A 24,126-nucleotide genomic window follows, 5' to 3' on the forward strand; every position below is an offset into this window, starting at 1 on the left:
AACTTAAATCATTTACTGAGCCACATTATGCAATGTGCCATTTAAAAGCTAGGAATGCAAAATTGAATTATTCATTAGAATAACAAACAATAAAACGGCATAATTTCCCCAAATTACTTTGTATTTCCATGTCAGGTGACACACAGTATTATTGTTTAATTGATTTAAGACAATATTCAAAAGTAAGAGGCCAAAATAAAAGCTACAGTTTCCTGGGGCAGCTGATGCTGAAGCAGCTGCACTTGACTCACACGATGTGTGTTAAATAATGGAAATGTTCCCCCTGAGTGAAATACTGCATTAAAGATCCCTGTGTTTGAGTAAGGAAGAAGGTACGGCCCATTAGCCACAGGCAGCCAAAGAGCTCAATCACATAAACTGAGAATGGAGGGAGATCACGAAAAGATAATCCAGAAAAAAGTCTATTTGACTGATGAGTTTGTTCAAAAGCAGGAACATGCGTGCACACACATACACACCTGCTACCTCCTGTTTACCAAGCAGAAAAGGGTTAAGTGTGCTCAGACACAAAGTCATTACCTTCACCTTTATTAGCAAACAGATCTCTGAATTGTCTGTGACTGTGTGTGTGCGTGTGTTTCGATGACAATAGCTGGGGCAGCTTTATTATCATCATCATTACAGCAGCAGGAGCAGCAGCAGCAGCAGCAGCAGCACAATAAGCAGAAGCAAATTGCTGAAGGTAAAGCCAATAACAATAACGTTAAGAGTGAATGCTGACAATCAGTCACCTCTGCTTGTTTAAAGAGCCTGTTGGTGTGTTTCACTGTGTGTACATGATTCATTGTACTTTCAATATCTGTGATATATAAATGAGGATTTTTTTTAAGGTACGTAGCATCAGTCTGGATATGTCCATGTGTATACATGTTGCTATTGCTTCCTGTTTCTTTTCTCGGCATTCTATTTATACAGGAATATATTCATGTATTCTCTTTTTTCTATTCATATATATGCACCCACATGTTTTTTTTCTATTCTGTATTTCCTACTGGTCGACTCTTTACATATATTGTACATTTATATGTGTACATTGAATGCATATTTGTAGTAACTTATTTTTTTATTTAAATGCAAGCATCCAGAGGTTTTCCCACTTTGTATATAATGTGTGACTTTTACTTCTGGAATGTGTAAATATTCATGTTTTAATGTTTGAGGCCAGTCTTGGTGATGGATGACCTCTCTATCGACTGTGAGCTTATTGATTTAAATCACGACATACACACTTTTATCCAAAAGAAGGCAATATATGTGCAGAAACATTTATTCTTAGAATCAGAAAATGCAAAAATGGCATCATAGGACTATGTTTGTGGCTCCCTCCATGTTTCCTGCGTTGCTGCTGTAGCAGGGCTCCTCTCTGTTTATGTGCAGCAGGGTGTTGAGGGTGGGCTGAGTGGAAGCCAAATGCTTTGTGTCTCATTAGCTGTGATTTGTGATTAGAGTGTGGGAAGCTCTCGGCTAAATAGCTGGCTATCATATCCGGGGCACTTAATCATATTTAAACCTCTGGACTAGCTGCGACCCGACCTGCACGCAGGAGGACAATCGTTGCCTGTCCAGCCAAACATCCAATCAATTATCATCTTTAATAAGGTATCATTCATTTTCATCAACACTAGAGAATTTATTCATGGACTGAAGCCAAAGAGGATTTCTACACGGGTAATCTTCGTGGGTTTTTGCAACCACAGCACTATGAGAGGTTACACACTTTCCACAAGCCTCAGTCTCCTCCTCACTCTTCTTTCTACTGTTTGCCAGAGCCTTTCCCAGTCACTCTATCATACAGTCGGAAGACATAAATCACATAAGAAAGCATACCGAGCAAAAGAAAGGAGGGCATGATGGCTTGGGGTGCTGAAGAAGAGTGAAGTAGAGTGGCTGGGGTTAAACACCATGGCTCTAATAAATAAACAGAAACGAAAAAAAAAATGTCTCTTAACGTACTTGTTGGGAAATTATGTTAAAGCCTGGTGTTACTTTATGTTTTCATTATTATCACCAATACTACTAAAGAGATTTAAACCACCAATTAATATATCCTACTGACAAGTATTGTCTCTCTAACCAAAGCTTGGCACTACTTATGCGTGATAAAATTGAGTTTTTGTCTAAAAACTATTTATTTTTTCTGTCTCAGTGGCTGGAGGGATGTATAAATGGCTGTGTTTGGTCAACAGTAACCTGCAGGCTCTTGTACCGGAAGCAGGGGAATGAGAAACAAAGTAAAAAAAAAAAACTTGAGCTGTAGCTTATCATGCGTTGTCTGGACGAACTGACATTTGCAGGTAAGTGTGCATGCCGTTCAATGCGCTGCAGCTGAGCATGTAGCCTGCAAACTGATGTTAGCGGTGTGCTTTTCCCCGGTGAATGTTTGTTTGTTTGCTCATTCACCAAGTTAAGGTGTCCTTACTCTGATACTCATAGTCTCACAAGGATAGATAACAAGTGGAAGAAGTATAAAATACAATACAAGGCCCAAACCCAGAGCCTGAAGGATGCAGTTCATGGATGCAGAGATGCAAAGATGGAATGTGGAAAATAAGTTAATGGATTAAAGAAAGAAAAAGACAAGATGGAGGGGACATTTGGGAGGAATATTTACTGAAGCACAACCAAACAGTGGCATTGAAGTTCTGTATACTTACAGTACAGTCCCAGGGCTTGGCAAGCAGAGAGGAAAAAGAGAAAACACAGTGAATATGAGAGGAAGAGAGAGTGTGAGAGTGCACAAAGAGATTTAGAGGTTGGAAACATCATGACAGAAAGGAAAAAGGAGGGAAGACCAGTGGAGTTTCTAGTGTAGCCTTAATCTGTGTGTGAGACCAGAAGGGGCCGAGAATGACTCATCATGTCGACACTAGAACATCTGTTTAAAATCACAGCAAGAGAGACCCAGGAGGAGAGGGAGAGGACAAGAGGAACAGAAGAGAGACAAAAGACAATGAAGGATATGAGAGTATAACTTCACCCAGAGCCAAACATACGCTTGCTTGTCTTTGATTTTATTCTAACATATTCTTTTTTCTCTTTTGTAGGTTTGCACTTTAAGCATTTTATAACGTATGTTTTAAACTGTTTTAAAAAGAAACTATTTTAATTACTCGCTTTTACTAATACTGTATAATAAAGTAAGACTAGGTCCAGAACCCTTAATTTAACCAGGAAGTTTACTAAAGCCTCTTTAAGAATAAAAATCTGAGATAAACAGCGATAACAAGCAGTTACAGGCACACGAGACATACCTATGAAATCAGATTCCATGTGATTATAAAATCTAAATGATTTCCTCCTAAAAAACCTGTGTGGCACATTAAAACAACCCACAAGCTACCTAAAACCATAAATAAAATGACTATGACCAATCAAACTAACAAACTAAACAACATTTTCAAATACCCCAAAGCCATGTTGCTCATACTTCCCAGTATAGACAGTAGAAACTTGATATTGGATGCATCAGCTATGCTAATGTAATTACAGGTAGGACTTTGTAGGTATTACACGCCCTGCGAAGCATCTGGAACAGGGTTGAGTTTGAGTGGGCTGTTCTCCCCTCTACTATTAAATCTAATGGGAGGCCAGAGGACTTAAGGAAACTTCATCTAATAGCGGATAATTAATGAGGCCCAGTCAGTGTGTGTGTTTGTACTCTAGTACAACACAACCACATGTGATATATAGGTCTACAAACTACGGATCTACTTGCAGCTGTGTATGCGTGCGTGTGTGTGTGTCTGTCTGAGTGTGTGCAGCTCATTGACAAATGGCTGGTGGAATAAATCAGGACCATATTCACTCTCTCACGCTCTTTCACCTTTCCACTTTCTTTTTCTTGTTCTCTCCTCTCTCAGTATTTCAGTCTCATACATACACAGTATACACAGGAGTGATCCATGTTACTGTAACTATGACCGCAAAAACCTGTCTAACAGGAAAATGAATAAATAAGTCTTATAGTCCAGGAGGTTAATTCATGTCAGACGGACAAAATTCTACAACATCTCTCTGGCAAAAAGAAAGACCTCGGTGGTGTGTGTGTGTGTATACTTTGAGTGAGTGAATGTCTGTTCCTGTATCAGCACAAGTGAGCCTAAGTGTTTCTGAGGAGTTTCTTTGAATTTCAAGGAGAAAGATAAAAGAGAGAAGTTTGTGTTCGAGAAAAACAAATACACACGTCACTACACTTCTCATATGGCTGCTTTATGTGATTAAGGGTGCTAGCATCTCTGAGCATTGGAGTCCTTCACTCCACAAGTGGCTTTCACTGTTCAATGAGTCAGAGGTTTCAAGTCAAGTGTGACAAACAGCCCCAGGAAAGAAGAAGTGAATTGTTTGACTGAGACACCTGAAACAAGGCCAACAACTGTGAATCAGTGTAATGAAAGCTTTGCTTCCCTGACACAAAGTGCTTTCACTTGTTTAGCGAACAAATATGAATAAAAATAGGATTTTTGGATGCTTTTAGGAATTCAGGTTGTCTTATGACAGGTTGTCTTTCCATGAATGTGCTTTGGTTCAATCTTTTGTTTCACGTTTGAGTTTTACTGAGTTTCACTTTGAGAGATAAGTTTCAAGTTCAGTTGTTTTTCTCAAGTGTTATGTACTTCTTAAACTAATAATCAAATGTATTTAGTAAGAAAGATGCAAAGAAAGAAACAGGACAAGAGTTAACATGCTGTCCCCCAAGAATAATGAGATAATAAGTAATAAAGGATAATTCTAATTTATTACAACATGGATCTTAGTTTTGAAGTTTTGGCCGCTGTTTTATTAAAAAAGATTTTTATTTTTATTATTATTATTTTGGGGGGCCTCCAGACGCCCTTTGTTTTGTTTGTTGTTGTAAATGATCCAACAGTTTAGTCAGATTATCTAAAACACTTCAAATGACTCACTGAAAAGGAAAACAGTAGAAAATGTGTCATTACAGTACTACTCACAAATTCTCTGCACTTTTTGAATGGGAAGTGCACAAAGAAGTCAGTAAGATTTTTTATTAGCACAACACATAAGCCAATCGGTGTATTATGGAACATAATAATGAAACATTTCTTCATTCAATTCCTTCATTTGTTGACATTCTTGTCAATATTTTTTTCTTACCTGCGGGGTTGGAGAAGTCGAGGACGCTGGTGGCCGGCTGCAGCAGGTCAGGGCTGCTAGACGAAAGGTTGCCAGGTATGGGCATGATGGCCACGCTGTGACGACACTGCTTGGTACCCACAATGCTGTCGTCCTGAGACTGACCCATGCCACCATCACTACAAAGGGAAAGCAAGGACGGTATGGAGGGACAAGAAAGAGAATGGGGTGCAGGTTGGGTGATGGTATTAAAAGAAAAAGGGTTGGATACGAGAGAAAGAAAATATAACTCGTAACACAGTGGGAAAAAAAATATATCAGGAGATTCAATCAAAATGTCTACTCTTGCAGAATGACACAACAAAATATCAATATCACTATACTTGTCTTTTAATATGCAGCAGTGACACAGCTGAAATTCATCCATGAGGCAGTTTCATGAATGGTTGGAACTGATAAGGTGCACTAACAGATAGACCGACACACAAGTTCACCAAACACACACACGGCACGAGACAATGATACATAAGGTATACACAAGCTAACAGAGACAGGAACGAGCATTGCAAACATCAGAGCACATATGAAAATAAATGAGAAGTAATGAGGATTTTAGATCATTCAGATGTTTTTCCATGACTTTGCAGGTGTTTTTCTTTGGACATTTATACATTGTATCCCTGCTCTTAGCTTGTGTCTATTTGTCTTTCACCATCTAGCCCTCTGTTCTCTTGTGTGTGTCCAGCAGTCGGCCACATTATGCGGCTAAACTGGATTTGAAAGACAGCGCTTAGGGATATGCAAACATCAACCTTTACATTAATGGCCTCATTAGACTGCATCATCGGATCGGTATACATATGATGGAAATGGCAACTCCTCTGAGACAAACCCTAAACAGACAGGTTGGGTATTGTGATTTTGAATAGCCCTGCCTCAAGTGATAAATGTGGGTTCCTGAAGGCTGGATAACACTAACAGTTTCTTCAGTAGCTTTCAACTCAACCAGGGTTTCTGCAGGGTGCACTAATATAAGTTAAATTTAAGACTTTTACTGCAGTCTGACTGCAGTTTATTATCTGTTTCACAATCATACTGGTGAAGAATGAAAGTATGATGAAAAGCCATTAGAGATGTCATGACCGGGAATTATTTATTACATCATATTTTTTGACTTCTTCCCAGCAGTATGCAACAATAATTTTTAATAATATAATTAATCAAATTAGTGTAACCGGGAACCAGATAAGCAGCATAAAATGGAAAATGGATTAACCAATTTAAAATGATTCATTCTTTCAAGTTTTTTTGCTTAAACTGACACTGACAGGTCCGATGGTGCTGGCTAAAACATAGAAACATGCTGCAATCGGACACAGAAACATTTTATAACTAACATTATTAGGCTTTTTTTTAATACCCTCTAAGGCTTTTTTGTTTTGACTGTTTTTAAGACTTTTCAAAACCTGCAGATACTCTGTCAATCTAAGACTTTTAAAATGTTTAGCTATATCTAGAATATATAGAATTGCACTTCAGACTGAAAATAACAAAATATAAATACTATAAGAACAGAATAAAAGAAGATGGAAGCAATGTGATTTGCTATCGGCACTTGACTGTTATGCTGATTTATTGATGTTAAATAGACATCGCACACATTTAAATATGTTGAGTTTGAGTGACAGTAATTGCGTGTCTGAGACAGAGAGTTCATCTCATCCTGCCTGCATACTAACTGTAGCTTCCCTCTACCTGTATATGTCTGTACAGTATGTACTGCACATGGTGCAGTAATGCAGGGCTTCCACTAACACAGCCCAGTGCTGCTGTAGCAAAACCTCTGTAATCTTTGAGTCACCAGTCGATAGGTACTGCACCGACAAGATGGAAGAGAGTGGGGCAGAGAAAAAGAAGAAAAAGTAGATAAGACAATAAAGTCAGACATGGGCAGATGGAGAATAGGGGAGAAAAAGAAAGAGAATAGCTTGATTAAATAACTTGGAGGGTGGTGAAAAAAAGACAAAAGAAAAGTGAAATTGAGACAGATAAGGATAGCATGGGGCTCAAATAAGACTAGACTGATATTGTTAGCTCTAATAATTGAATAATAATACTATAATAAGTCTAATAATATTCACACTTGACTAATGAAGGTCAAGACAGACTTAACTATACCCGATAATTACAAGAAAATATAGCAGTACTGTATTTTGGTTTGAGAATCGTATGATACAGTTTTTTTCCCCCAGATTTTTCAGTTCACTGAAAATGCAAGAGTCTACTAAATATGTCTTAGACCAGCATTAAAGCTAATTTATCACGCTTCTAAGTTTTTATATATTCTGGTATTAAACTGATTCACTTAAGATTCCAGGTGCGCTGACTGTTAAACATCAAGAAACCAAAACCATCTGTAGCCAGTAACACTGTAATAAACCAAAGCTCGCTTTATATTTTCTGCAAAGTCCCTGAAAAATAGACTCCAGAAAGAGGTGGTGAACACAAATTTAATTGAAGGGTTTGAATGTGAAAACAAAGCGAAAGAACACTTTGACTCTGCAGGAAAGTAGGATTCATATGTTAAAGGAATAAGCATGAAATCTATAAATGCAGTCCTCGAGTAATGTTGCTGAAGGTCAGTGGTGCTGGTGTGTGTGTGTGTGTGGCTGCCTGCTGTGTGCAGGTCTGCAGATGGAATCAAATGGTTAGAGGATGGGGAGTTACACAAGAGGTCTTACCCAAACAGGCCCCTGAAGCAGTGGAGACAAACGGGAAGAGAGACAACATTGAAAAGCGTGAAAAAGAAAAAGAAAAGAAAAAATAACAGAAGCAGAGCTTTGCTGAAGTGAATCAACGATACAAGTGAAGCAAAGTGACAAGGCCTCTCTTTTCTTACACATACACTTATAACAGCACAAACACACATGTAGGCTGACAGAATATATAATAGCCAAAGCTTGGACACACTGATAGGTTTGCTGAAATAAATAAGCAGAAAAAATGTCAGGAGCAATTTCATAACGCCAGCACACTCATACACAGCACATGACAGGAAATTGCAGGATTTGTGAGGAAATCCAACTTGACTATTTGACCTCATTCACAAAACAATACTTGTGAGATGATCTATAGCAGGAAGCACATAAGGAATATGTTTTCAGAAAAAAAACAGAAATGAACAGAAAATTAACTGCAAGTTGTACCACATAAAACATGCAAGTACCGAAATAAAGCTTTATCACTTGTACCTTCTCTTCTACAGGCAGATGAAATTAATGTATTTCATCTTGGGGAGCAAATTATGTTACAGTTAAAATAGTAGACAAATTGTACTTTTATCAAGTACAGAATGTGCTGGTAACTTAAGACCAAAATATCATGATTCTGTTTCTGTTTATCATTTTCCGTTTTTTGGTTTTGAGAGACTGTAACACCTTCCTGTATCATATCAGCCCTTTTTTGTGGCCTGCACCCCTTCAAAATGTTGGGACAACGTACTGTAAACAATACTGATGTTTAAAAGAAAAATAATAATAATTTTCATTGTTGTCTGTGCCACAACTGAACAGCACACCTACCAAACAGCTCATAAAAATGAAGATGTCCCGATGTCGCCTTTTGATAATAAGACAACACCCTAAACATATCCTTTATGGGTTCATACAAGTTTAGGTTATGGGAAGCTCAGGGTTTATGGGTTGTTAAGCTATTAAGCTTAATTTCTACTGAATAGACTGGCTCGACTGGACTCCACTTAACTCACTTGTGGTACCACATACTTTTCTTGATTTTGTTTTCCAATGCAGATAGTTTCCTCTCAATATAGGAGGGACTCTTGGCTGATCGCCATAGCGACATAGCATGCAACTGCTGTGAAATCATCTTTAACGTGACACAAATACAGGAGGATGCCGGGTATCACATGTTACTTGACTGATTCTAATGACAGTTCCCTCTGACCAATCAGCGGTCTGCATTGTTTTAACTCCACTTTTCAGTATTGGCTCACCTCAACCGAGTTGATACCAAAAAAATGACCAGGTACTATACACAACTTTTGCCAATGTGTTTGTGAATATAGACAGATCGGCTAGTACAAAAAAAAATGTCTGTCTTACGAACTAGTGCACAAGCAGGTCTATATATGTAACAGAGTAATAATTTCCTGCACAGTTCTGCTTGCAGGTGCAGCAGCAGTGCACTGAGCATGCAGTAAAATGTGAAGGGTGAATGTTGAGAACACTCAATAACGCAGTAGTTATAGTGATATGCAGCATGATTTAACACATGTAACTGTATCGCAAAGAAGTAGAGAGGATGAAAATGGCATCATGGGACATGGGGTTACTACTTTATCGTCATCACACTAAATCTACCAGGCTTCTGAGACGAACTGACTAAAGGCTAAAACCTCTGTCTATTGCTTTCCAATCTGTGGAATGTAAATCAACTGGGTTGGTCAATATGGGATGTGTGTAAAGGTGCATGCACAGGCCCAGACATCTTAATTTGGCAGAAAAACGACTTGTTTATTGCCAGTGTGTCCTTGTCATATAAAATCCTTGTCTGAAGAGGAGCACAATGTCAGCCAAGAACAGAAAGAAGCAGCGGCAGTGACAGTGGGTTTGTGTATGTATGCACACTGAATAGGATTTTAAATTGTTAAGCAAGGTTATTTGGCTTAATTTAACTTGCCAGATGTTGAAGAAGTGAGCAAAAGCATTGAAAATGTAGCCTTTGTGAGAAGGCTGTTCCATAGCAACAGTGGTCACAGGTTTCGTCCTTGAGAGCGCCAATGTGTCCTTAAAAGGACAGTGAGTTCAGTGTGTGTATGTGTGAGTACTTAAAACGGCATCACATCTTAAACTACGTTGTCGTCGGAGCACCCTGTACCTTTTGTATACATGCACCCAGTAGACAACTGTACCATGTTGCCTCCCGTCAAATTTTCATCCTACAACAGGCACTGATGAATCCCGATTGACCCAAATCACCCCTCTCATCTCCATTCTCATCTACAGTCCCTTTAATCAGCCATCCATTCCTTTGAACCAAAGAGCGGTTTGAATGGTGCCGAGCAGCAAAATAAAAAGTAATGAAAGCCCTTGTTTGGTCGATAAATAGAACGCAGCGGAGAGCCTTTGGAAGCTGTGCATCAAGTCAGATCAATGGCCGTGTGATAGCGTGTTTGCATTATGAGACAGAGCACAATCAGTTTCCATGCAAACTGTGTGGCTTTGTGGACATAATCACTGCAGACTGCCAGAAACAGTGAGAGAGAAAAAGTGAGGGGACACGGATGTTCATGACAGTGTCTGTATGTGTTTGCAGTATGTGAGAGCCGTGCTGACGGTTAGTTCTGTAATTAACAGGGTGAGAACAGCATCTTCTCTCTCGCATACTGAAACAGTATGGAGTTTAATGAGGCCTGGAGAGGCATGAAATGATAAAATGAAATCAAGCCTGTATCAGCACGTTACGGGTGGAAAATTTAATGTGAGCCTCCATCTGCACAATTGCTTTCAATTGCTCCAGATGCTGCAAGTACCATGGCTGGTTACAGATGACAACGACAATGCTTATATGATGATGGTGATGATGATGAGGCCTTTTATATGTTCGTGATTTTGGCTGGAACATTACAGCAGCTGAAAATGAAAGTATTGCATCCCAGACACCAACATCAAGTAAGAAAGTGCAGAAATAAATGCCACATTTTTAGAGCCGTGTTCCTGTAAATACAGCGTGAAATGGAAGAGAACTTGCACACCGCAACTTATTTCTGTGTACTAAAGATAGGTCAGTATTTTATTTAAGATTTGGGGGAAATGTATCCATTCCCTGCCCATACAGGCCACTAGAGGATCTATCACTTGTTCCCCTTCTGATTGAAGTAAGTGGTTCCGTTCAGTAGCAAAGATTTCTGCTCACGCTTCCAACAATTGCAGACGCAGATGGTAGCAGCTTGCTACAATACTGATGCAGACACGAGAAAGATCCAGTCAGAGAGGACTGTGGGCCAAAACTTGCTCTAAAGTGGTTTTTAAGTGGTTGTTCCTCTCCCTGCTATGCTTGCAGGTTTTAACAATACATTTGGACTGAAACATTACTTTTAATCCATCAATTTATCCATCCATGTACTGTATTCCCATTCAACAACTGTCTGCCACAAAGATATTCTTACCTGAATGGTTTAGGCGGCAGTATACTAAAGCGGGTCTTCTCCAGCATCTTCCTGATCTTGTTTCGTCCTCCTGACACAGTATTGGCCTTCATTTTCCTGGTGCTCTTGTGGTCTGTAGGGAACTCCATGTCTCCAGGAAGGTCTGGGATGGAGAAGCGATTGCCTTTTTTCTCCTGGATCTTAGGAATGTGAGGGCCGCCGTTCTTCTTCTCATGCACAATCCTGCTAAGGAGCTCTTTGAAGACTAGATGGATCGTAGTACAGAGAGAGGAGGAGCAGGAGAATTGGTCATTATCTCAAATGATTAGCACTGATTGTGCAGATTGTGTTCTATGAGTACAAATACTTTGACTCACCAAATATGTTGGTTTTAACGGTGAGAGAGAGGTGTGTGTTATTTCTAAGTATGTCAACAGCTTTGGAGACGGAGATGTTCTCAAAGTTCTGACCATTGATCTCCATAATCTGAAACAAGACAGATGAAATGACAAAATTATAGCAAGACTGAAGTGCAGGGATTTGTCTGGAGTAAATGAACATCCATTAAATTCTCCTCTAAACAACTAAGTTGTTAATTATCCTTGACTGAAATCTAAAACAAATTAGTTGTATTCTGGTTCGCCTGTCATTATTCTTGAATCAGCAGTTTACCAAGTGCAAAGAGTGAACAATGTGGTTACCCAGTTACTCTCTAAATGACACAAAAAGGGAAGTGTGCAGTGCAGTGTGACTGCTGGTTAGCCTGATTTGAACAATGAAATTTTATGTCACCTCTGTAAGAGATGAATATGTAGTTTAAATATAAAAAAAAGACAGAAAATGTGGTGTGTAAGGCTAAATAGAAAATAGACGTAGACAAGAGAAAATAAATAGGAACAAAATGGGAGTGTACAGTCTAAGTAGTAATTCTGATGAATCAGTTACCTCAGCTCCCAGATTCAACAGTTTAACCACAGAACAGAGCAATCCTTGATTAACTCAAGGTGATCTCCTGACTTTGCAGCAGTCTACGTCTGAGCTTTTTAATTATGTATCTAGTGAAATGAAGTTGACACTTTTTGAGGACGGTCAAGATGGATCTTGAAAGAAAGGTTGCCTCTTCACAGTTTTAATGAATGAACTGAGCTTTTTATCCAGTTTTTTTAGAGCAGGTCAAGCTCCCAGCTGAGCTGCTGAATGAAATTTGGAGTTTGTGCCCAAACCCACTCCAGTATTGTAATGTTTGTGATCTTCAGGTTGTTGTTGTGCTTGATTCTTTACCCCAGTTTGAAGTCAGGTTCGCTTTAAAGTATGTTATCTTTAAGAACCTCCATTAACTGTATCTGGTTCCTTTTTCTATTCCCTGAATACTGACCACTTCCCAAGTTCCTGCAGCTGAAAAGTATCACCTGATCACTCATCACTGTAATGTTTCACTGTAACCAGGCGATGAAGGACACCTGGACTTTACAGCTTTAATACCTTTGCCACTTTTGTCTGGCTTTTATTTAGCAACTCCACAATAAAAAGAGGACTGATGAGGCATTGCAGAGAGGGTTGAAATATGGAGTGTTCTCTTCTATCTAGAGGTTTGTGGTATCTTGTTCACCAGCCCTGAAACAGTTTTCAAATACCTTTCACCTCATAATGTCTACAAGTCTATCTGTGACATCTAAGAGTTTTTGGACTTGGTTTTTGTGCACAGTGAGACTCTACAGGGGCAAGTATGTGCTCTCATTACATCTTTCCACCAAAACTTGAATATTCAAGTGGTCAAAGATTCTACACTCTTTTTTTCTGTTTCCTAACATTACATACAGTTACTTTTCATCTGTTTTTATCAGAGATTTTTCCATCTACATACGTCTATATATATATATATATATATATGTCTATATTTTGTCTCATATCAATTCCATATCAATGTCATAATTTAATCCTATCACATAGAACATTTAATTGTCTAAGTTTATGTAATATATTACATTTTCAGCTCACAATGCATCTAGCAGAACCACTCTGAAACATTGTGTCCTCTCACCTGATCTCCCCGTTTCAGTCCGGCCTCTGCAGCCTTGCTCCCTACTTCCACCGATTCAACAAAGATGCCAAATCCTCTCTCACTGCCGCCCTGCACGCTGAAATAGAGCGGCGACTCCCTGGACGCCTTCTGCAGAGTGATCTGCCTCCACTTAGCCTTGGCTGCACATGCTATGTTCAGTAGCCGCAAATGGCCCTTCATTTTCTGACAAAGAGGGGAAAAATGGGAAAATTACAAGTCTAAACAGCCTTGCATTCAAATTAGCTTTTGTTTCCTAAGGTAAAAACAACTGGCAAATTGCAGATTTAAAACCAGCTGTTTTTAGAATATAAAAAGTAACGCAATAATCGTTTGATCTGAGTTAGTATTCTGACAAGGCATGGACTGCAGGTATAGCTTTGGGGACTCTTTAATTTAAAAGTAAAAAGCGACCAAATAAAAAAATTTATGAATTACGGCTCAAATCGTCTTTCCACTGAAGTTTGGATTGACGTTTGATCTTACCGTTGCTTCTAAATGTTTCTCAAAGTCCTCCAGGAAGTGTGTCATGGCCGGGTCACCCTCAAAATCATTGAAGTGGTTGTTGACCCACAGCAGCACTATTCTTGTTACCTGTGAGACACAATGAGAGCTTTATTACTGGAGACACAAAATTTACACTTCTTTCCACACAGTTCTTGTAATCATTTATTTTCACCCATGTACGATTTGTGTATGTGCTGCTTTGACAGCATGTATTGAGTGTTCTTGCAGAGTGGTTATACTGTAGGTGTTAGGTCAGAGGCCATATTCGCCTACTATGCAGGACCTCTGAAGATAGTTGCCTCAGGGACACTTTAACAGGCTAAATTCTTGGCAACATGAGTTCTTTAAGTGTAGGTTTCCTCACTCACTATGTTACCATGCTGTCAAAATCTGCCCATGTTGAATATGTCTCATTTATAATTAATGGTTAAATCAGTTTAAACGGTTACTCTACCAAAATAAGGCCCCAATTGTCAAATTGTAGTTTTTATTCAGTCCAATTACATATATGGGATAGGTCTTTATTTTCGGAAAAAAATAAAAATAAAAATAACAATCATAATAAGTAGCTTGTAAAACATGGGAAACAGCAGGGAGGCTAAATAATGGCCATGTGCACAGTTGCAGAAAAAAACATTTAACCACTGGTAGACTTCTTAATTTTATCCCACAATAATTAGAAGAAAACCTAAAGCAAAAGGGCAATCAGAAACAATTATTTCTGCAAATTTACTGGTGGTAACCGTGGTCCAACCTTTGCAAAAGGCCAGAACGGCAAATACATCCACTCAGAGCATCAATGTCCATTTTCCACTCTCTCTTTCGTTTCGCACGCCATCTTTCCTCCTGTCTTCCCACATTCTGTTACTTTCTCCTTGCTCACTCTGTACAGGATTAGATCCTGTTTAACAGAGCTGAAAGATTATAAGCCTGAATGACAACCATATAAAGACTATTGACAGTACAAGGCTAATCTTTGGTTAAAGCAGTTATGGACAATGGGAGTGTCAGGCACGGATAAATCGCTACTGGGCTCAAGGACAGCTGAGCTGGCTGAACTTGTATTGATCGGCATTTGAACGGCACAACACATACATTTCTACCAACATGCATGAATACAAAACATTACGAGTGCTGATAGAAGCATGAGGACCATCATTTTAAACTGCACACATAAAATAGCACCGAATGGATGAGTATATACAGTTTTAACTTAACATCTACTTACACAGAAAAACCTTAACAATCCCATCCTAGCAAACTAACCCACTTGACCTTTCATGTCTGCTCTAACCCCAACACTCACACAAACTCAAATACAAACACACATACAAATCTTGCTGGTCTACACACACAAACGTTCGATTTATTACTCTTCATCTGTGCAGACACACACATAACCAAGACTGTCAAAAAAGCCAACCACATGCACGCAAACTCACCGTGTCCCGGAGGCTGTCCACTTGGAACCACTCCAGTAGTTTCTTGCCGACCTCCATGGGATTTGACAGGAAGGTCCTATAGGTCAGCAGGAAGTCTTCGATGTAGGTGGGGTCCACCACTGACGGTTCCTCCACCAGGTGCATGATCAAACGCTCTGGGGTTCCCTGGGGTGAAAAATATATATACACACACACATATGGATTCACAGAGAAAAAGACACAGCACACACTACATACACATGTAAGACAGCTGAAATGACACAAGGGCACATATAATCTATACAGACACAATCACACACTCTCTCTCTCACACACACACACGTTGAAGCAAGCAGGCACGAGAGCACGTTTACACACCACTTTGAATAAATTATAGTCGAAATTAATCATAAAAGTGACAAGGACGTAAAGTATAAAGATGCATATATTGAACTGAGCTGTCAGTCACCCATCAATAAAACAAAGACATTCGCAGACATGCACACAGACACAGACACACACAGACACACACACTTTCATGCTCACTTGAGCTTTTCTTGCTGAGGTCAATTCTAGCGTGGATTTGTATGAGAGCAAATCTAAATGTATTATTTAGGATAACAGTTTTGATTTTTCTTTGTCCAGATCTTTCCATTTGTATTCAAAAGTAGCCGATATGCAATGTCCAAGACATGTAAACTCGACTCCTGTGGTTTCAGCAAGCTTGTTTATGTTATCAGAGCAGAGGTTTCTGGGGGAAATGATTCATTTGACAGGGAACAGAAACTAGAAAGGCATCCACTTTTGTCAGACACAAAAAGAACAAAGCCAAAAACAGAAGCGGAAATGCTAACACTTGTGAATTGACTCATCCCTACTAGATGTGTTTTTGGAGCCAACAGCCTTCCTCGGAGCGGTGGCCAAGAGAATCATTCAGGCCCATTATCCGATCAATACCTGGCTGCCTCTGGAGGCTCGGGAGAAGGATCAAAAGGCCTTGGAGCGCTTTGCAATGTAGCATTCAAGAAAATGCTCCAGCAAACACTAATAGTGCTAACGGTGCCTCTAAAGAACACCGAGCAGTTACATTGACGTTTTTGCAAGATACTGTATGTGAGGGCATGGTCGATTGATAATGAGGTGGTACTTAAATCAATCCAAGGCATTTCAGTGTATTTAGTGCATAATAATGAAAAAAAAAGAAAAAAAAGAAGAAAAAGACAAAGAATGATAACTTGATTTATCATAGTAGTTAGTCATGTTAACCCAAGCTTAGGGTGAAATTAAACGTGCTCATCCACTCAACCTTAGACGTTAGACCCCTTCTGTCTCATCCGGTTTAGGATATGTCCTTGACAGGTTAAATGTATTGCTATATCGACTCAGTTGACAAAGGTAGAGCTCTGGATGAAACACCAGTCTAACTTCACCATATGTTTGAACCCCAAGACCATCCATCCTATATCCCTTCTATTCCACAGTGGATTCACATTTTGTAGAGATACTACTTAGTTGACCTTTATCAAAGGTTGGGTTCAGATATAGAACATTATACCTGGGGACTTGGCGAACATCTGTAGACACTTCAGAACAGTGAAATGCTTTCTCAACACCGGGTTGAACTCCAGTTCCTTAACATCTAACAACTTGACACTTTCAGCATTTCAAATCACTGACCTTGATGACAATGTGTCCCTTTCTGGTCCCACTGCGATCAAGCTCACGGTGCTCTTTCACCATCACAATCTCCCCCTCCTCTTCCACCTTGTGTGTGTTCTTCTCCACATGGTTGAGGATACGCCAGTAGTCCTCTTGGGCGATGCAGACGAACTGGTCGAGGATGACATGGGGCAAGCGGGTGAACTTGTAGTAGAGCAAAACACTGCTCTGCACCACAGTTGGGTACTCAAACAACAGCAGAGAAGAAACATGAGAGCGGGTAAAGAGAGGCATGGGAGGGATGGATGGGTGAAGGAAGGAAGGTCCAACAAGAGTAGTTCTCAAACTAACTAAACTCAATTAAATAAGGCTCAATATAAGTACCTAAGGCGGTCCAAAATCTTCTCAACTATCCATTTCGCAGAAGCATCCTTCCCTTTAATTTTGACACCGGAGCAAAAGTAACTTCCCATTATATCGCGCTGAACAGAAAGTGCCAAGACATGACTTGCCACTACCCTATAGCACTGTAACTCGCTGCTCTTCCCTTGACCAAATAATTCTGCATTTGCCTTGCTAAGCCCTACTTCCGCAAGTTCCTCTGTATCTGAAGACAGGAAATGATGTGTGCAGTGGAGGAACTGGGCAGTGTGAACAGAGGTAACCACAAGTACATGCTAGGCTTCTTTTACCTTGATGAACTAGTTAACCCCACATCCCACTATATCAAGACCGGCCTTCTGTGAAAAAACCTGCAAGGCTATTTGTGAAAATAAACCGCTCCATGACGACATACAATAGAAATGTTACTGACTCTAATTCTGTTTTAAATGTACACCAAAAGTGATGCTATCATATTCTTACAAATGTGAACTTTTGTAATTGCTAAAAGTAAGGTAAATTCACATGTGCCATTACTAGTAGTCAAAAGAAGAAATTAAGAAAAAAAGAAACTTTGTGATTGTACATTTTGCAAAATAAAGTAAAGCAGTGCAAGATTAAAAAAGATGTCTGGTACATCATATCAAAATCAACCCTTTGTAATTATTAATGCATGACAGTTTTGGTAATAATGGCAATACCATATACTCTTATTTCTAGATGCACATTAAAAACGTGCAAGCAAAGATGTTTGTCTTTAAACTGAAAACTGAACTAAATTCTTTAGTTCCCAACCACATCGAGGCAGGAAGATCAACTCATCTTGTAGCAAGCAATTATTAAATGTTTCCTTTTTGTCTTTATCAGTCTTCTTTACCTGGCAGTCGTCCCCCTTGGTGCGAACCTCTCCGTTCATGTACTGTTTGTCCAATGAGGGTGAGATGCCAAAACTGTTGCCCATGCAAAGAGTCTCCACTCTCCCTTCTGGATGGCTGATCTCCACTGCCCCGTTCAGGATAACATACCAGAGGTCCAGCTGCAGACATCAAACACACAATATCAAACTTTCTGATCTTCACAAGTTATACTGCAAATACTAGTGCTGCCTTGTGGATATTCTTATTGCTTTCCATTCATGCACTTTTTCGACAGGTAAATCAATACACTGTATATTCATTTTGCAGTTTTCAACTATTATGTAGTAACAGGGTACAACTGGGGTTGGCACAAAAGCAAGAACACACAAGTTGTGGATCAACAAAAAACATTGTGTGTCACAGTGTTATCTTAAATCATTAGATTTCAAAGAGCGCTACACAGCTGCACAAGAATGACTATGTATTACTAGCTGACATTTAGTATATTGTGAGCACAATGTGCGGTGTGTGAGGTATGAGTATAGTGCTGAAGAGGTATTGTGTCTTTAGTGGTGGCTTTTGAAAAGGAAATGCTAGCAGGCATAATATAACAAGCCATTCATCCCCGGTGTGGGCGAGTGGAGGGAGGGCAAACGAGCCCCGGGCTCCCTGATAACTGATATTTCCTCCTCATTGCCTCTTCATTCTCTCACTGTTTCTCACCCAGAAAATCTCCAATTCTCTCATTGCTTCACCTTATTTCTCAGCAATGATGAGACGGTAATAAGTAAGGTGAGCTAAGGTAATCAGCCACACATTGAACACAAAAGTCCTTGAGAGGCTATTTTCATAAAGTTTGCATAAATTTGACACATCTCATAGAATATCAAGGAGTGAAAACCAGAGGGGTAAGTGACGTTTTGGACAGAATTTAGTTTTATATTATTATATATCAACTGAAATCTTTTGATGAATTATTTCTACTGGCAAAAGGGTATATGAATTCTAAACCAACTACTAACTAACTTTGATTAACTCCTTGATTAAGACAGTTGGTTTCACTCCTCGCTGTAACTCTCTGACCGTCCCTTGTTGGTTCCCTCTACTTCTATTTTTTTCCCTTTCTGTCCTCTGAAGCACTTTACCTCTCTTTTTACTTCTGTCAGACCACTTTAGTCTCTTTTTATTTTCCTTTTTCTCTCTCTCTCTCTCACTTAGCAGAGTTGTGCTCACTTGTGAGAGGAGCCAAATGCTTCTCTTTGACCTTCCACAAAGACAGGAGACCTGTCCATCACCTAGACCCAACACAGACGGTATGGAAGCACAGACCTCAATGCACACGGCTTTATTTGTGTATATGTGTATATGTCTGTGTGGATGGTTTTGTCCTGCTATTGTGGATTTCCGTCTGCCTGGAGCTTGGTGGCTGGCAGTTCATTGCCATTTATCACCCTGTCGGTTCTAATGCTGCTGTGTGTAACCAAACAGCCATGAGAGAGCTCCTGTTTCTCGGCCATGTAACTTAATTAATTAGTTGTGTAGCAGCTCAGGTGATTGACGGGGCTTTTACTCTGCAGTGACTTTGCACATACCAGTTTCTTTATGTGAATTAGCTATGGACAGACTGGAAGATGGTGAAGATGTGTGTGCCTGTACACATGGAAACTTCACGTACCATGTGCATTTTTGGGTGCTGTTTCTCGCATCTTTTCTTTATTTTCCATTTTAGATGTTTTTACATTTTCACCCATTCACCCACAAATTTCTGTGTGTGTTATGATTTCTTTCATACCTCCTGTTTGTTGTGCAGTATGACTGTGCCAGCCTGCTCCACCACCTCAAACACCATGACGCTGCACAAGTCTCTGCGCACAGACATGGTCATGTTGGCAAAGGCTGGCAACTGGTGCATGAACTCCAGTAGTTGCTCTGTTTGGCACAAAAAGGAAGAGGGGAAAGAAGGAAGTAATTAAATAGATAAAAACCCCACAAAACACAACATAAACTCCATGCAAAAACATGCAAAGAGCATTTATTGATGTAACTTATGTATTCAAAGCAATGCATCTCAAGTGTGCGGGTAAAACGCTTATTGATTTTTCCTCTGAAAAAATGCAGCATCTCTAACACAAACTGTAGCGTTTGTAATGGCCCCTACTGCAAGCAAATCCTACTCTGTAATCCAACATTATAATAATACACACACACACAGATCACAGTAACCATACTGTGCGTACCATCAGTGCTTAAGATTTTCATGGCTAATGAGAAACTTGCACTCCCTGTTTCTCCCCTACTGATCTTCTGGCTACTTCCTCTGCACTGTGACAGAGAACAGAGTGACCCAGCTCCACTCTGCACACTATGCCGCCTGGCTCAGTAGCTCCCTTTTATTCCCCCTGCAGTTATCGCCTCATTCATTTCCTCTCTTTCTCTGTGTCTCTGTCCCTCTTTCCTTTGGTCTTTAAAAAAGTTTTTAAACAGGCACAGTTAAAAGTGCCAGATGGTTGGACGTTTGTCAGATGAGAATCATGGAATCACATACTTTAGATTCAGTTATGTCTATGTTTATGTTTATGTTTATATTACTATGAGTAGAAAATATCCTGATGTGGTACAGTATACAGTACAGTATATACGTCTCAAATTTGCAAATCTGAACTTGAGTGAACTTTATAAAAATGTATTTATTTATGCATTTCAGACACTATATGAGCCAGAGTTTAACTTATGTTAAAGGACTAGTGTGGAGGAATTAGTGGCATCTAGCAGTGAAGCTGCAGATTGCAAACAACTGAATAATGCTTGCCTTCCAAGTGTGTAGGAGAAACTACAGTGGCGCATACGCATACACGCATATATTGGCAATTGTCGATTGTTGGACTCACGGCTGGTTGGGAAATTTAAACATATCGCCCAACCCTACACTGGACCTTTAAATGCCTCCTCCCCTCAACTCCTCTCTACAGCATCTTTCCTCTGAATGAGTGCAACCAGTCAGTGGTGAAGGCCATGAGAAGGCCAGCCTCCCAGCAGGCACACAGCAGGCCGGGCCTTTACAACTCCTCTCAGCTCTCTGATGTGGTCACCTTCTCCTCCAGGACCCCACTGGGTCCCGCTAATGAGGCCGTCTCTCTGATTGCCTGCTTAAAAATACACAGTGGAAGGGCACTGGTATTTAGATACCACTGTGAGGGGTTCTTTTTTTGAGAGAGGCATTTGTGTATCCCCCTGTGCTTATTGAATGATAGATGGTGTCTCTGAAGGATGTGTACATGAACACTAAAAATAGCAACTGGCAGTCCTCAAGGGTGATGGTCTCTGTGCCTCGTTTCATTACAATTAAATACATTTATATTGAATTGAGTGTGACACTAACTGGGTGATTATACACAAACAAGAAATTAAACTCTCAAGCAATTTTATGATACTTAATACTACTACTACTACTCTTACTACTCCTACTACTACTACTACTTAATACTTTAAAGCAAACATTAAGACACATTACATAGAAAAACACTGACCAATGTCATCGTCGTTGCGATCAGCTGGGTCTTTTTCCAGACACTCTCGGACCAGGTCTCGGCCCAGAAGAGTGTCTGAAGCTCTCTCCAGGTCCTCATCTTCTTCCTCCTCTTCCTCACTGTCCACTGCAGCCTCTGGAAGTCCAGACAGGTCCACATCTCCCAGTTCGCTTTCTGTGGCCTGGAGCAAAGAGAGTAGAGAATTCTTTCATAGAACTTAACTTGAGAAAAAAGAAAATAAGCTTTTTATGTGTTAAATATGAAAAACACTTTCATGGATTTTCACGACAATCATTTTAAAAGGGGTTTAATTTGCCTTAGGATTAAACTTGCTTGACTCAAAAAAGCTTGACTGAAGCTTCAATTACTTACTTCAAGTAGTAATGTGACCTAGAAATGAATATTGGAGCAGTGCTGTGTACCATGACCATCGCAGGCCTTGAAATAGTGCATCAGTTTAAGAAAGTGGTGGTAAAAAGCCTACACAATACTGTGACATGATTTAAAGCATGTTAAAATGAGGTTTAAGTGTATTCACTACGATTACAAGACTTTGGCACATAATGTAATGTAATCCAATAAATTATGGGGATATGAAAGGGGGTCACAAAGGGGCACAAGACAAGACAAAGCATGACAGCAATTAGTCTAACTCAAAGTTACTGCAAAAGCAATACTGAGTAATGTAAAAAGCAACCAAAGTGATCATCTTTATCCAGCGAGTATTTCTTATAGTTTCAGTTTCCAGCAACTAGTTGTAACAGTTGTCGTATTAAACAGTATCTTAGCTTCGGAGAAAAATGTCTACCAGTAGAGTAAGTAACTCTACTGGAAGACAGGTAATTTACAAAAAAATGAATAAAAAAATTAAATACTCCCCCTAACTTCACAGCGCCATTCCATTTCCACTTTACTTTCAGTCTGTTTCATCCACACAAAACATAAAGAATAACCTTGGAATGAGCAGCTGTACCTGCGACCCTGAGTTAACACCCTGACGCCAAGTCCCAAACTAAAAAACAGAGGCAAACAGCCAAATATTTAAATCCAGCAGTAATAATTTATATTCCACCATATTTCCCCAGGGTGGGGCAGACAGATGGTTGGCAGAGTATGGTTCTAAAGGGGCATAGGGGCTTTCAGGTCAGGTGGGAATTGAACCATCAACCTAGAGGTGAAAATAGGAGCTCTCTAGTGCTAGTGGCAGCACTGCAGGCCATCTGTTAGCTCCTGCAGGTGGGCCTAAACAAAGGGAATCATATAGAAAAATTGAGAAAACTGTTTGTCTGTGCTTCAAATCAATTTTCATTTAATTCAGTAATTATTATTTTTGTAAAATGGTATGCTGATACGGAGGACTGGTGTTATGCGTATATTTGACAGGAGATCAATGTGGTTATATGATTATAATGATTTTAAATGTGTAAGAATGTCCAGATGTGGTCATCATGGAATAAAATGAGTTCAAAAGTCTAAATTGAGGCTGACATTATCTCCAAGGCACCAATAAGCTTGCATTTTGGTAGTCATCAGTTTAGAAGAGTGGAGTAGATTTGACTGATTTTAACGGTTGAAGCTGGTGGGAAAAAGTTAATTTCCTGCCCTATACAAGATGGACTCCCCAAACAACAATGCAATCGAGCTTGCGGGTTCTACAGAGATTTGGTACCTGGCCAAAGCGGTTTATAGGTTTCTCTGAGGCAAGGGGATTAAGCTAACAGTCCATCCCGAGTTTAGGCACAGGTCCACTCTTGTTTTCATAAATTAGGTTGGACAAGCTATTTAGAGGACTTTTAAAAACACACCAGCTGCTCAGCGCTGCCCTGTTCTACACCAGATACATTTATTTAGCTTTAGCTTTAATAGATAAGAAGAGACAAGCAAGAGTAAAAAAAAAAAAAAAATCCCAAATGCAATGTTAATTCTGACTTTATTTTCTTTGACACCAATAATAAATGAGACAAGACGAATTTGTGGCGCAAGATGCACATCCTATTCTGTCGGGAACTGCAGAACAAAAAGCATCTCAAAGGGAAATTTCATGCAGGGATAAATACTCCATATTTATTAAGTTGCACAGCAGACACTCAAATCAAATATCTCAACAGCAGCTTGTTGTCTGCTTCATCTGCAGTGTTAAAATATTTTTTACATTTTGCTTCACCTCTCAATTATTAATTCCTGGAGGCCTTTTGTTTTGTTTTATTTCTCAGGCCAGCAGAACAAGACAAAGGCCAAAAGTGCAGTGGTACTTTTTATAGTTCCCAACACAAGAAAAGAAACACATATGGTCAGATAGAGGCTGTTATGTAGGTTATTATTAATAATAATGTCTGGCCTTAAATTTAAACTTTGTTGGAAAATTTAAGCATTAATTTAGTAGCAAAGAACAGTGGTGCAATCCACAAGACACAATAACCTCTCACGCTCTGCCATT

General features: G+C 39.6%; 1 protein-coding gene across 6 annotated transcripts in view; it reads right to left on the reverse strand.

Annotated features, from left to right (window-relative positions):
• rapgef6 (Rap guanine nucleotide exchange factor (GEF) 6) overlaps nucleotides 1-24,126 on the reverse strand; it is a 147,267-nt gene that overhangs the window by 24,951 nt on the left and 98,190 nt on the right. For 5 of the 6 annotated variants that reach the window (XM_035666229.1, XM_035666227.1, XM_035666231.1 and 2 more), the window contains 11 exons: nucleotides 21,690-21,870; nucleotides 19,955-20,091; nucleotides 18,183-18,341; nucleotides 16,943-17,095; nucleotides 15,287-15,451; nucleotides 13,824-13,931; nucleotides 13,320-13,523; nucleotides 11,656-11,764; nucleotides 11,300-11,543; nucleotides 5,134-5,291; nucleotides 2,676-2,690 (listed from right to left, as the gene is read on the reverse strand). In XM_035666229.1, the coding sequence (XP_035522122.1) occupies nucleotides 2,676-2,690; nucleotides 5,134-5,291; nucleotides 11,300-11,543; nucleotides 11,656-11,764; nucleotides 13,320-13,523; nucleotides 13,824-13,931; nucleotides 15,287-15,451; nucleotides 16,943-17,095; nucleotides 18,183-18,341; nucleotides 19,955-20,091; nucleotides 21,690-21,870 (1,633 nt within the window). The remainder of the gene's footprint in view (nucleotides 1-2,675; nucleotides 2,691-5,133; nucleotides 5,292-11,299; nucleotides 11,544-11,655; nucleotides 11,765-13,319; nucleotides 13,524-13,823; nucleotides 13,932-15,286; nucleotides 15,452-16,942; nucleotides 17,096-18,182; nucleotides 18,342-19,954; nucleotides 20,092-21,689; nucleotides 21,871-24,126) is intronic. The other variant, XM_035666228.1, reaches the window with a different exon arrangement.

The sequence above is a fragment of the Morone saxatilis genome, unplaced genomic scaffold (assembly GCF_004916995.1).
Source record: "Morone saxatilis isolate NCDOM2014 unplaced genomic scaffold, NCSU_SB_2.0 Contig20, whole genome shotgun sequence".
NCBI classification, from domain to species: Eukaryota; Metazoa; Chordata; class Actinopteri; family Moronidae; genus Morone; species Morone saxatilis.